At 44.4% G+C, this 15,124-nt stretch overlaps 1 protein-coding gene across 2 annotated transcripts in view; it reads left to right on the top strand.

Annotated features, from left to right (window-relative positions):
* The window catches only part of TRIM35 (tripartite motif containing 35), a 30,015-nt gene that overhangs the window by 6,118 nt on the left and 8,773 nt on the right, over positions 1 to 15,124 (top strand). The window contains exons 2-3 of one of the 2 annotated variants that reach the window (XM_019636196.1): positions 9,051 to 9,146; positions 12,026 to 12,256. In XM_019636196.1, coding sequence (XP_019491741.1) covers positions 9,051 to 9,146; positions 12,026 to 12,256 — 327 coding nt within the window. Of the gene's footprint in view, positions 1 to 9,050; positions 9,147 to 12,025; positions 12,302 to 15,124 lie in introns of both variants that reach the window. The other variant, XM_019636194.1, reaches the window with a different exon arrangement.

Here is a 15,124-nt window from a genome sequence, read left to right as displayed (position 1 = left end):
TGGGAGAAGAGAAAATGTAAAAGTGTGCGAATTGGGGTTACAGGATGTTGTCAAGACAGTCCCTCCCACTTCTGAAGGGCTGAGGCCATGCACCCTTTCTGCCAGCACTGTGTGGCCCATACCTCTTTGAAAAACACAGGTGTGGGTAATGCCCAGGAACCCTGGAGCTTGGCACACTCAGTTTAGAGGTGCAGGAGCCCAAGGCCTGGCCATGGACATGGAGCCTTGAGATCCCCCCCCCAAAACTGGTCACCTGGTTCCCCAGTTGGCCCATGTATTGTGTAGGTGTGGGAACGCCTCTGGCCCTGGCCAACTGGCTTATTCTGGGTCACTCTCTCAGCATCCCAATACCTAGAGCTCCAGTAGCAGTAAATAAAGTAAGGAGCAACTTACAGGGCAAAAGTGACATGGAGAATTTGGGGGGAAATGATCAGAAAATAAGAATTAGCCAACTCCGGAGTTTTAACATTTTTTTTTACCTTAGCCATTGTGATCCAGAACACTCATGTATGTATCCGTTGAAACAAAAGCTCTGTGACTGTGAAAATATCTATTGTATTCTGGAATTCTCTTTGTTGTATTTTTGCTTATTGTTTTATTTAAAAAATGGCACAGGGTGTGAAACATTAGTTTATTTCATCACCTACTAATACATGAGTCAGACCCACAGTTTGGAGAACATCTGAGTGTGTATTGAAAGGAGATTCTGTAAGAACGCCCCCAATGCCTGGTCATCAGACACTGTTTTAGTTTGTTTATTTTAAGGACTTCCTTAAGAAATATCAAAAGTTGATTACAGTTCCATAAACATTTTGACAAAGTTCAAGCGGAGGAGAATGTCATCAGTATGAATGTTTGAACACTAATGTAGCTTGCCAAAGGGATAAGAACCCTTAACTCCTGTCACCTTATGTATTTAACAGTACGCTACAACAATGCTTTTTCCCATTTCCACTGGCAGAAGTGCCAGCTCCTGATTTGGGACAACTAAAGTAAGTGCTGGGCATTCTGGGGGTTAGGGTCGAGGTAGAGGGGCACCATAGATAAAGTCATGACTAATCACCATGGGACTGGCAGAGATACAGATCAGGAAGAGGGTCAGGGGTCAAGGCCAAGCGCATGAAGGCAGAACCCTCAGGTCTGGGCTAAGCCAGGGTTCAAGATCAGTGAGGAAGTGCCTATGACAGCTTTCTGTGTCTTCACCCGATGCTTTGTACTGCTAAGCCCTGGGCAAACTGCAGGACACGAGATAAACAATATTTTATGCCTTCAAGGAGCTTCCAGCAGAGCCCGGAGGGATGAGGAGATGTTAGCCAGGTGAAGGGGATGAGGGAGGGTGTTTCAGGCTGGGGCAGCATATAGAGGGCCAGGAAGCAGGGAGGCCTTAACTTTTCTAGGCCCTGAGAGAATTTCAGAGTAGTTAGAATGAGGATGGAGATACAGAAGGAACTAGGAGTCCTCGAGGCTTGGCTTTTACCCTAAATAGTACAGGAAGCAGTGACAGGGTTTTCAGCAGAGGAATGATGTCATCAGATGGGCACTCAGGGCAATGTCTGAGGGGGTAAGGCGTCTAGTCCTGAGAGATCTGAGGTGAACGCAAGCGGAGGGTGCCCAGCCTGATGCAGGGTGGGGTTCATTTGTGTGTTGGACAGTGATGTACTGAGGGCCCGTTGTGTTCCAGAGCCTCTTCTGGGTCCTGCGGCCAGTGAGACAGAGCCCTCGCCCCATGGAGTCACCCTGCAGTGGTGGAGGTCAGGCAGTAAATAGAAAAGTTGTAGTTCTAGATGATTGGAGTAGGTGGTGGTTGTGGGGGACAATATGGGGAGGCTGGAGAGGTGAGAAGGTGCTGAGGGGGTTTCCATTGTGTGCTATGGGGAGCCCTGAAAGCTTTTAAACAGGAATTTTGATAAGATGTACACTTTAGAAAGAACACTTTGGGAGCCACATGGAAAATTCAGCAAAAATGATCATCATAGCAGCCAACACTTTTTGAGCACTTAACTATGAGTCGGGTGCTCTTGAGTGTTTACATGTCAACAAATTTAGCCCTCACAATGTATTAATTTCCTATTACTATAATAAATTGCCACAAACATTGTGTTTAACACAGCACAGATTTATATGTCTGGAGGTCAGAAGTCCTAAAATCAAGATGTTGGTAGGGCTACATGCCTTTTGGAGTCTACAAGACAATTTATTTCCTTGCTTTGTCCAGCTTTTAGGGGCCCCATCTTTAAAGCACATCATTCCAGCTTCTGATTCTGTCGTCCCATTGCCTTCTCTGTCTAACTCTATTACTTCTCTCTTAAAAGGACCCTTGTTGTTTACATGGGGTTTACCCCGACAATCCAGGATAATGACCCTATCTTATAATCCGTAATTTAATCACATCTACAGAGTCTTTTCTGCCATAAGGTAACATATTCATAGGTTTAGGGATTAGGGCATGGACATTTTGGGGGACCATTCTTCAGCTTGCTACAGGTAGATAGTATTCTCCCCATTTTGTAGACAGCGACACTGAGTCTCAGAGAGGTTAGGTAATCCATCCAGAGTCACAGAGCAGGTACTGTAGAGCTCACCTGGGGCCTTGTTCAGCTCCTACTCTGGTCATGGACTTTGAGAAACTTCTCTGGCCCCAGGGTAAAACTTTCTCTGCTGGTCTTACGTTCCAGGAGCTGTGAGAGCAACTGATTGTGTGTGTGTGGGGCAGGGGGGGAGGATATTTAGAGGCTTCAGTGGATAAGGACCACTGTCAGTGGGCTGGCTGAGTCCCTACTATGTGCCAGGCAGGGTATATCCAGTAGAGGATAGGGCAGTCCTAGCCCCTGGATTCTTGGAGTCCGATAAGAATGACTGAATAATAATCACACTAACCAGTACTGTACATGGTTTCAGACTGACATGCCTGTGCAGGACAGTGCAGGATGTGATGGGTTGTTGTTACAAGGAGGCCTGCTTTTGTCTGGTGGGCACGGGAAGCAGTTTCTGGGAAAGTGATTTTGCAGCAACCCAGCGACGTGCTAGATGAGGGATGAGGGAGTCCAGGACAGATCCTGAATGGCACTAAAGGGCATGTTAAAGATCTGTTATTTTGTCCTAAGTGCCGTGGGGCACGAAGGCAAGGACTGTTGAGATTCAGAGCATGCCCTAAGTGTTTAAACCAGAACTTTTAAAGTACATGTTGGATCTTGAAGGGACGTTAGGAAATCCTTGAGTACAGTTTCTCAAATTTGAACAATGTACACTATCTTCTTAAAGGGAAAAATATTCCAACGGTATGTCTTAAATTGTATTATCATATTCTTTACATACAAGGACAAAAACGAATATAAATTCCTCTTGCTAAGGCCAGCCAAGTGGCTCAGTTGGTTAAGAGCTCACTCAAGAGTGTGAGCTCTGAGCAACAGCGGTTTGATTCCCGCCCAAGCTGAGCTGCCAACAGGTAGCAGGATGGCTCAGCTAAAAAAAAAATTCCTCTTGCTTATGCCATCTATTGGCAATAAAACCAAAAGAAGCTTCCAGATTAAGTACAAATCAAACTGAAATCAGTACAATTCTAGCGAAAATAGTAATTACAAGATCTCATTTTGCTGGAGCTGAGGTGCTGTTCCTAGGTGGCTGTGAGCTTGTCTGGCCATGCTTGTGAAACCCTTCACCCTGTTCCAAGTCATAACTTGATTCACCAGCCAAAATTTCCCTGTTTGACAAGCTATGACACCCTCCTGGGCTGTCACAGGCCTTCATTTGGGTCTAGCGTATCCTTCACCTGTGAAGTGTGTTTCTGTTTTTTCCTTATTAGGCCAGAACAAAGAAAGTAGTGTAGCCTGGTGTCAAACAAGTAGTTAGGAAAATACAAATGCTGGCACTGAGGTGTTGGGAACCACAAGCGTGTGTCAGCACTGTTTATAAGGAGACTTACAATAGGTTTGTCTTAGGTTTTTGTTCTGTTATCACAGAATGAAAACACTAGTTTAAAACACTCATGGAACACTCAAATACACAGACCCAGAGCTGTGGGGGACTGCAAGGAGATGATTGCATGTGACTAATGAGAAAATTGGAAACTTGGAGAAATATAGCGACTCATGTCAATCACAGGAAATGAAAGTAGAACACTTGGGATTAGAACTCAGGTCTCCTGACTCCCCAGTCTAGCATCTGCTCTGGCTTTTATCTCCAAAGCAAACCTACCCTGAACCCGCACCAAGACCCAGGCCTCTGACCTGCCTTGTGGAGACCCCTTTATAACACCCCACGGGACTGACACGAGGGCCATCTTCTGCCCTTCAGCCTTGTCCTGCCCCTGCCCCTTCCAGGCACCTCTTATATCTTCCTCCTTCCAGCTCTTTCCCCCTGTTTGCTAACTACCTACCCCCACCCCAGATGCCCCCCTGTAGGCCAGGCCCTACCAGATCCAGGTGGCTGGAGGACGTTCATTGCCTGCGTGGTGAGGCACGTGCCCAGGACAGGATAGGATTTACCAAACACTGCTCACGGAGGCTCCTGAGTTACAGGGCACAGCACGAGACGTAGACACCTGCTTCCTTCCTAAGGAGGGCTGAGCGCCAATGGGAAAGGAAGCACGGGGAGACTGGATTAGAATTGGATAAGAAGGATCTGGACGAGATCAAGTTGTCTCAGGTGCATTTATGCTGCCCATTTAGGATAAGAAGCTGGGGTGGGGTGCACGGGCGGTGACTGAAATGGGTGAAGGTGGCCAAAAGGTACAAACTTCCAGTTGTAAAATAAATAAGTCATGGGGATGGAATGTACAGCATGGCGACCATAGTTAATAATACTGTATTGCATATTTGAAAATTGCTGAGAGAATAAATTTTAAAAGTTCTCATCACAAGAAAGAAAGTTTCTAACTTGATGGTGATGAACATTAACTAGACTTAATGTGGTGATCATTTCATAATATTTGCAAATATCGAATCATTATGTTGTACACCTGAAATTAAGATGATGTTATACGTCAGTTACATCTCAATAAAAAAAAAAAAGAAACCTGGAAAATAACCAGTAGGAGAGGTAAGCTACCTGGCACTAAGTGGCACTGAATAGTAATAAGAGCCAACACAGGCCTGGTGCACTCTTATAAACACTTGACATGGGTTGACTTGGATCCTCATAGCCATCCTATGAGCTAGGTAGTGTTCTCATCCCAAAGGTACAAAGAAGTCAAGGAACTTGGTCAAGATCACTGGCTACTAAGTGGAAGAGCTGGGATTTGACCCTGGGTGGCCAGGCACCAGTGTTCTTAGCTGCATGAACTCTGCCTGAAATCAAATGTTTGAGGTATATAGGGAAAAAAAGACATGAACTAGAGACAGATGTAAGGAAATCCTGGTGATGGTCCAGGTTAGCACAGACAGAGAAAACCACACTCTTCATTTTCAGAGTGAAATCAGACACCGTAGGAACTTTTACACCTTCATCTTAAAGATGAGGAGCCTGACAGCCACAGAGAGAGAAGGGGCTTTTGCCAAAGTGGCTAGTGACAAAAATGGGTACAAATCAGCCTCCTAACTTTCAGTCCAGGAGGCGATGTGGCATAGTGGAGAGAATTTGGCCTGCGGTGCATTCATTCCCTTGGCAAGCAGTTAGCTGAGCATCTACTTTGTGCTAAGACCTGGGGATATGCAGTGGGAAAAACAGTCTCTACTCCTGCAGAGCAAGCCTTCTGCAAATGTTTACTGAGCACGACTGTGGTAGGTGAAAGGACCTGGGCATTAGGACCTGCCCCCAGGAAGCCTGCAGCCTTCCCAGGAAAGGGAGATGATGATCCAGGGTAGTAAGTGGGCTGATAGAGGTGTACTGGGGAGCTGTGAGAGCCCGGGAGGTGCACCTGATCTCTCCTGGGAGATCAAGCCGGCTTCCTGGAAGAAATGGAGGGGCTCCGGAGCTGAGTTTTCAAGGCCATGTTGGGATAGTTGGGTGAAGCAGGTGGAGATCGGTCAGAAGCAACGTATGTAAGGCCTCAGGAGACAGGAAACCTGGTTTGGGCCCGGCATCCCTGACTTCAGTCATGACTAGTACTTGCAAGGGTGCTATGACTATTTTGGAAAATACTATTCTTTCTCTTCCCTGCACCCTTCCCACTTTCTGTTATGCCACATAGCACCTGTGTGAACAGATATTTGGGGTAATACAATTTTGTAAAATCCTTAGGGTATTAAATATGGTATTGAAATTTGCTGCGTAAGGAATCAAATTGTAATTAAAAAAACAGAATGTAGATATCACATTCTGAATCCTTCAGTGTAAAATAAAAGCTTCATATTTTATGTTTGTGTGTAATAAGTAATCTTGAATGTTATAATTTGATAACAAAGTCAGAGCTCATTTGTTCTTTGGGGCTTGGGGCCTGGGTGATGTTCCAGGTGTGTCATGGGCCACTTAGCTCCGCCCAGGGCAGTGATGTCCCCATATTATTTAGTCCTGACTGAGCTTCACACTACAGACCTCACTAGTGACCCTGCAGCCTCTGTTCATTCAGGCACTCCTTGGGCTACCTGTTGGCATTATGTCCCTGAATGGTGGGTCTAATTGTGATACAAATATGCGTACTGTTAAAATTAGAATATCAAAAGCAAACATGAAAAGTATATTGTTTGGATTCATTTGAATTCACACTTTTTAATGTAGTATTTTCTAGGTGAACCACTACATGCAGAAAGAAAAAAGTGGAGTAAAAAAATGTATAGTAAATTAAAAATAAAAAAGACACGAAAGGCCAGAAAAAGAAATATTGAACAAGCCAGACAAATAGCGCAGAACAAGAATGTAAGTTTAAATGCACATATACTGGTAATTATGTTAAATACTCCAGTCCAATGACAGAAGTTGCCAGGGGATCAGAAACAAAATTCAATTCTGTGCCATTTAAATATGATTATGTCAATAGGAAAAAAATGCATTTGATAAAATTCAGTATCTTTTGGGGATGAAAAAAAAAACAAACCAACAACTAGCAAACTAGGAATGGAAGGAACTTCCTTAATCTGATTAAGAGCATCTAAAAAACTTCATAAGGAAATACCATATTTACTGGTGACACATTGAAAGCTTTCTTATTGAGATCAGGAAAAAGACTGGAACGCACATTGTAACCAGTGCTATTCAGTTTTGTACTGGAGATCCTAGCTAATAAAGCAAGTCAGGAATCATAAATAAAAGGTATAGGTTTGGAAAAAGAGAAACAATTGAAATTGGTATGTCATGTTGTGGTTAAGAACATGGTCTTCAATACTGGACAGTTCTGAGTACAAATCCTGGCTCTGCTGCTGTCTGTAATTCTGACATGTTACTTAACTCCTCTGGGCCTTGTTTTCTCCTCTGTATGAGGAACACAGGGCCTACCTCACAGGCATGCAAGAATTAAGTAAAATAATGTTTGTAAAGTGCTTAATGAGTGCCTTGTCCATAGTACATGCTCAGTAATAACTGCTTGCTAGTGTTATAATGTAGTAGTCATTGGTTGATCTCACCAGCTGACATCTCAGAGAAGGGCCATTTTAGGATTGGTCTTTGCTGAATTAAACCAGAACTCTCTAAGCGATTGAAAAGTTTGGGAAGGAGAAGGGACTGCCACCCCCACCTATGTATCTTCATAACTCCATCACTGTCAAGGTGGAAGGGCAGAGGGTCCGGCTGTGTTGTTTTGGGGCCAGCACACCCCTGGGTAATGCATGTGGGCAGTTGCCTCACTCCTATCATTCACACTTACTTGGCGAATCAAGGGATTGTCCTTTTGGACTTTATTATGTGACTTTGTAACAAAATATCTCATCCCACAAAATAAAACACGAGGATGATATTTCAGTGGTCTTGTGGGATGCTCATACTAATGCTGTTTTGCTATTGAGGAGACATACCTTAGAGATGACACACTACAGAAAACAGTGTTTAAAAAAAAATTGTTAAGTAGTCTCAAGAAGAACATAAAAATGACCAGAATGAGTAGAAAACAAAACCTGCAGAAAATGAAATCACTCATGATTTTCTTTTCTGTGGTATATCAGTTAAAAGAACGGGCTATGGAAGAGGACAGACACATAGGCTAGTAGTTAGTTACCTGTTGCTGTGCAATAAATTACACATAGTGGCTTAAAACAACAACAAAAAAATCTCATGGTTTCTTTGGGTCAGGAATCTGGGCATGACTTAGCTGGGTGCCTCTGCCCCATGGTCTCACGATGCTGCCATCAAGGTGTTGCTGGGGCTGCAGTCTCAACTGTAGACTCAAGTGGGCCAAATCCCCATTCAAGCTTATTCAGGTGGCTGCTGGCAGGTTCAGGTCCTCATGGACTGGAGAGAAAATGCTAGGCCTTGGATACAAAAGGTCAGAATTCAACCTAAAACTAGTTGTGGTTCTTCAAGGAGTCCATGGAGATCAGAGCAGTGGTTAAAGTTTAGAAAACAACAACTACTAAAGAAAAGGTATTTGAACCTGCTGATGAAAGTATTTCACATGATCCAAGCACTATTAGAATACTGGGATACGGTCGGGCTGTGGGGAGACATGTAGTTTAGATAAGGCCCCATGGGAATAACTGGGTGAACCCTGTAATCATGCCTGTTGGTTAGTGACTGCAGGCAAGTCCAGTTTAGAAAGTTGCCAAGGGAGTCTGTGAGCACATCAACTTTACAGGTATACGCGCAGCTCAGGATTCGTGGCCCCGCTTGGCCCAGCCTTAGGTCTGAGCAGGATGCCCCTCTGTGCTATACTGTGACCAGCTCAAAAGGGAACAGGTCCGCTGGCCTCCTGAGCCCTGTCTGCCCATCTGTAGCAGGTATAAAACGGAGTTGCTGGGTTAAAGGATATCTGAGGGCCCTTTATGCTATAAATGTCAGGCTCAAAGTCAGGGCTGTACTTACCTTCTGGCTATGCCCTGCAGTGTGTGGGCGGACCTGGTTCAGTAACTGTAGTTGAGTTACACCCTTATAGAAGTGGAACTCCAGTTGTAAGTGTGGTGTCATCCTCCCTGCCTGACCTCCAGCCCTAACCTGCCTCCTTGCCTCCCTTTCTTTCCTCCCCTCAGGCCAAGTGCAGGAACATGGAGCACGCGCTGGGGGAGAAAGCCAAAGCCTTCTGGGCTATGAGACGCTCCTACGAGGCCATCATCAAGCACAATGAGGTGAGTGCGTACTCAGGCTAAGTGGAAGACTGGGGGCACCCAGGGCCATTGGGGTCGGCGAGGGTCGGCTGGCCTTGGCTGTGGCTGTTGACACAGAGTCAGCCTTCCTTAGCCCTGAGAGCACAGCCATGCGCTCATACGCTGATCGTGGCTGCACTGCCATGGCCTATTTAAGTACCTGGGCATGGCCATGCAGCAGCCGTAGGAGCGGATTAAAAAGCCACCTGCACCATCTGCACTAAGGTTTTGGACTAACTTTCGCACGTGTCGCACTTCTCCATCTACCTGGGTGCTCAAGCCAATGATGACCTGAGGCTCGTTAGTTGTTCCTCTTTCTCTCTCATCCCCATACCCACCTAGAATCCTGTCCCCTCTGTCTGCAAAATGCATCATGTCCATCCAACACTCCATTTCCACTGCCACCATCCTGGTTCAGGTCACTATTGTTTCTCACCTGGCCTCCTACGTGGGCCGCACTCTTGTTCTGTACTCTCTACAGAGTGGACTTATCTTTTAGAAAAGTCAGTTCTCTGCTTACAACTGTCCAGTGGCTTCCATGACACACACAATGCAATCCAGATCCCTCACCATGGCCTCTGAGGCCCTCATCCAACCCCTGCCTGCCCCTCAACTTCACCTCCTCCCAGGCTGGCCCAACCATCCTGGCCTTCTTTCTGTCTCTTAAATGAGCGAAGTCTTCTCCACAGATCCTCCCATGCTCAGTATCTTGTTATTAAAATCTCAGCTCAAATGTCCCTTCTGAGAAATGTCCCTGATCACCATACCCAAAGTAGCTCTCCTCTTTTACTCATATCTTCGTTTTATTTTCTCCATAACACTCCATTACCTGTAATTAACTATTCTGTTTTCTATTTTTTAAATCGTCCCATTAGAATATAATGAAAGCAGGGCCACTAGTATCTAAAAGAACTCTTGCTACAATAGGTGACCAATAAACGTTTGCTGACTGAATGAATGCATTGGCTCCCTCTTTCCCCAATCTCTTGGTTATAACTTGGCACCCTCCCTTCATCTGAGTTCTGTGTGGATTGGCAGCCTGGCTTCTGACTGGCTTTCCTGGCTTTGCTCCATCACTTCCTGGGCTAGTGATTCTAGGAACTGCTGGTGGACTCATCACAGCCTCAGCTAAGACACACCTGACTCAGCTGCCTGGCCCTCCCCTAAAGAGTCAGCTAGGGCCCTCCAGTGTCTGGTGTCCATGGGAGAGGATTAGTCTTGGGAAAGAGCCTCAGTGACATCTGACCAAGGGCAGAGCTGGTGGAACGGCGCAGAAGGAAGGATTGTGGAGTGTTGGTGGCCAGGGTGGTGACCTCAAAGCAGCCCTATTTTCAGATCCAAGCTTGTTCTCCAGGCCGATCCCTCACCCCTTCAAGCTAACTCTTCATCTGTGAAAAGAGGACACTTCCCTCTTACTGGGATTTTTTTTTTTTTACATGTTCAGATGAGATAATGCTTGGGAAGTACCCATGAGAGAAGTCATTCATTTCTCATGTTTTATAGACCAGCAAATAGATATGTTTCACTTTTTCATTGAATTATTTTATCATCATATTGTCAGAGCCATACACATATATTGAATTTTCAATCCAAAGATGTGGATTCCTAACCTGCCATTGATAGAGCACACATTTCGAGGTATTTTTCCAGCAGTCATCATGGACTTATATTTATGTATGTAATTATTAGTGGTCTCTTGCCATACAAAACTTAGTTTTATATGTATTTAGTTATCACGTTCTTTCTTTGAGGTCTCTGTTTCATATCTTGGTAAGAAAGGTCTTTCTCACTCCAAGGTGAGGAATATTTTTCTGCTCTTTCTTTGAGTACGCTTGTAGTTTTGTTTTAACTTTTTAAAAGCTTTTTGTAGTTTTGATTAGGAGTATGCATATTATTAAAGAGTCCATTTTATTTTATTTTATTTTTTTAAATAAACTTTTTTTTTAAAGATTTTATTGGGGAATTAGGGGAGGGGAACAGACAAGTTGCTGTCCTTTTTTGTTCTTCAGTCTAGTTGTGGAGGATGTCGCTTCACTGGCCCATGTTGGTATTTTGTGATCATTGCGCTTTTCCTGGCTGAGGCAGATCGGTCGCTGGCCTCTGGACGGCTGCTCACGGCGGCTCACAGCAGCTGTCACCAGCTGCTGGCCACTCATGCTGGCTGCCGACCACTCATGGTAGCTCACGGCAGCCCACTGCAGCCCCACTGCAGCCTATAGGGTCACCGGTGACTCACAGCAGCCCAGCTTCAGGTCGAGCTGTTGTTCACCATCTTAGCTGTAGAGGGCGCAGTGTCACTGGCCCATGTGGGATCTGAACTGGCAGCCCTGCTGCTCAGAGCTCGTGCTCCCAAGCCAACTCTTAACCAACACACCACTCGGACGTCCCCAGTGGTTCTGTTTTAAAATAAATACTTCCTACTACTCTTTTTGTAAGCCTTTCAATCAGACAAATATGAAGTCCTAAGATTGGAAGGCAAATAATTTTTAAGAATCATTGCTCTTTGCAACAGTTCATTTCTGTGATTCAGGATGTGTGCTCTTGTGCAGCCTAAACAAGATACAGAATATTGTATGTTGAGGAAGTTATAGGACTACAGTTGCCACGTGTAAGCAGCAATTTCAGTGTTTTAAAAATTAATCAAAACAACCTCATTCTGCTGTTTGACTAAAGCTCAGCTTGTAAATGTGTGCTAAGAAAGCTGCATCTATTAATATATTTTATCCACTTGGGTTCTACACATAGTTTTTTTGGAAAGTCGAGTTCCTTTGCTAAAAATCTGAGAGACACTGGGCTAGCTGACGGCTTGAGGTTTCCTCTATGTCTGATGGTCTTGGGCTCCCTCCTGCTCTCTGCTGCAGGTGGAGGCTACCTGGCTGGAAGGGCGAATCCGCCAGGAGTTTGATAAGCTTCGTGAGTTCTTGAGAGTGGAGGAGCATACCGTCCTGGAAGCCTTGGCCAAAGAGGCGAGACAGAAGAAGCTCTTGGCCCAGGAGAAGATGAAGCGGCTCACGGAAGACACGGAGGCTCTGGCCCATGAGATCAAGCGGCTGCAGATGGAGATGAAGGAAGATGATGTTTCTTTTCTCATGGTGAGGAGCTCACCATCATCACCATCATTCAGTGACAGAGACCAGGTATTCAGGAACCAGTGGGGAGCCGGGGAGCAGTGGACCTGGCCAACCCTGTCTTTACGTAGCTTTCAGATTCTGAGCTGGAGGATCTTACAGACCACATCCTCTGCTTGGGTCAAGAGGCCGAAAAGATTTCAGTCAGAGCAGAGTTCCTTGAGGGCCTCTTCTCTCTGCCTCTCCTTTCCTTCTCCCTCTCCCTTTCTCTTACACTCACTCTTGCTCTCTTTTTTTTTGTTTCTTTTCTCTCTGTTCCTTCCTAATACAAGGGAGTACTTTTTTCATAAATGTTTTATTTTGGATTAATTTTAGATTTATGTAAAGTTGCAAATCTGTGCAGAGTGCTCCTGTATATCCCTCATACCTAGCTCCTCCCATTGTTAACACCTTACATTACCTTGTGGCTCATTTGTCCAAACTAGAAAACCGACACTGGTGCATTATAATTACCTAAACTCCAGACTTATTTGGAGTTCACCAGGTTTTCCATTAATGTCCTCTGTCTACAGTCCAGGGTCCCACATTGTATTTAGTTGTCACGTCTCCCAGTCTCATCTGGTCTGTGACAGCTTCTTATTCTTTCTCTGTTTTTCATGACCTTGGCAGTCCTGAGGCGTACCAGCCAGACATCTCCTGTAGAATGTTCCCCAATCTGGGATTGTCTGATTTGACTAAAGTTCAGCTTGTAAATGTGTGCTAAGAAAGTTGCATCTATATTTTATCCACTTGGGTGGAGATACACACACACACACACACACACACACACACGTAATTTTTAAAGATATAATTCACCCATTTAAAATGTACAATACAGTGGTTTGTAGTATTGGGTCTTTGGGAAAGTTATGACGTATTTTTCTATGTTTTTCAATGCAAAAAATGCATCATGACTTTCCCGACGACCCAGTATATTCATAGAGTCATCACAGTCAATTTTAGAACATTTTCATCTTCACCAACAGAAACCCTTTAGCTATCACCCTCTTATACAGTCATCCGCACCAGCCCTCAGGAATCACTAATCTACTTTCTGTCTCTATAGATTTGCCTATTCTGGACATTTTGTACAATGGAATTATACACGATGTAGCCTCTTATGACTAGCCGTAATGCTTTGAAACTTCATGTTGTACTATATATCGGTACATGGCTCAACAGTATTCCATTGAGTGGATATATACTACATTTTCTTTATCCCTTCATCAATTGATGGACATTTGGATTGTTTACACTTTTTAGCCATTATGAATAATATTGCCATAAACATTTGTGCACAAGTTTTTGTGTGGACACATGTTCTCAGCTCCCTTGGGAATGTACCTAGGAGTAGATATGGTGGATGATATGGTAATTCTAGGTTTAACCATTTGAGGAACTGCCAGGCTGTTTTCCAAGAGCGTTTTTACATTTTACATTCCCACTAGTAGTGTGTGAGGGTTGTAGTTTCTCCACAGCCTCGCCAACACTTATCTGTTTTTTTAAATTATTATTATAGCCATATAATGGATGGGAGGTGTTATCTCATTGTGGTTTTGATTTGCATTTTCCTCATAACTAATGATGTTGAACATCTTTTCATGTGCTTGTTGGCCATCTGTATATCTTTGGGGGAATGTACATTCAAGCCCTTTGGCCAGTTTTAAAATTGGGTTGCTTGTCTTTTTGTTGTTCAATTGTAAGATTTTTAAAATTTATTTTGGATCCTAGACCTTTATCAGCAATATGATTTATAAATATTTTCTAATATTCTGTGAGTTAGCTTTTCATTTTCTTGATGACATCCTTTGAAAGACAAAAGTTTTTCATTTTGATGAAATCCTGTTTATGTTTTGTTTTTTTTTAAGATTTTTTTTTTTAAATCGGGGAATTGGGGGGATGGGAACAGCGCTGGGGAGTTGAGGAAAGGGGAACAGACAAGTTGCTGTCTTTTTGTTCTTCAGTCTAGTTGTGGAGGACGTTGCTTCACTGGCCCAAGTTGGCACCATCATCACCCTCTTCCCAGACGAGGCACATCAGTCGCCGTCTTCTGGACGGCTGCTCACTGCGGCTGCTGGCTGCTCACGCTGGCTGCTGGCCGCTTACGCTGGCTGCTGGCTACACATGGTAGCCCATGGCAACCCACTGCCACAGGGGCTGCAGCCTATGCCGTCGCAGGCGACTCTAGGCAGCCCAGCTCCAGGTTGAGCTGTTGTTCAGCATCTTAGCTGTGGAGGGCAGTGTCACTGGCCCTCATATGTGGGATCTGAACCGGGGCCCTCTGGCGTCCTAAGCCAGTTCTTAACCATCGCGCCACTCAGCTGGCCCTGTTTATGTTTTCTTTTCCTGCTTGTGTTTCTGGTGTCATATCTAAGAAACCATACCCTAATCCATGGTCATGAGTTTTATAGTTTGTCTCTACATTTAAGCCTTTGACCCATTTTGAGTTCATTTTTGTATATGGCGCAAGATCATTCTTTTGCATGTGGATAGCCAGTTGTCCAGCACCATTTGTTGAAGACCGTTCTTTTCCCATTGAATGGCCTTGTTGCCCTTGTGGATAACCAATTGACAGTAAATGTGAGGGTTTATTTCTAGGCTTTCAGTGTTCGTCGATCCATATGTTTGTCCTTAGTACCACACTATCTTGTTTACTGTTGCTTTTAGTAAGTTTGGAAATGGGGGAATGTGAGCCACCAATTTTGTTCTTTTCCAAGGCTGTTTTGGCTATTCTAGATCCCTTGAATGTCCATATGAATTTTAGGATCAGCTCATCAGTTTCTGCAAAGAAGCCAGCTGGAATTTTGATAGGAATTGCATTGAATCTGTAGATCAGTTAAGGGGGTATGGCCA

This window comes from Hipposideros armiger, unplaced genomic scaffold, assembly GCF_001890085.2.
Source record: "Hipposideros armiger isolate ML-2016 unplaced genomic scaffold, ASM189008v1 scaffold_27, whole genome shotgun sequence".
NCBI classification, from domain to species: Eukaryota; Metazoa; Chordata; class Mammalia; order Chiroptera; family Hipposideridae; genus Hipposideros; species Hipposideros armiger.
Note: the sequence above shows the minus strand (reverse complement) of the source record. Positions and strands in the feature narration are given on the sequence as shown.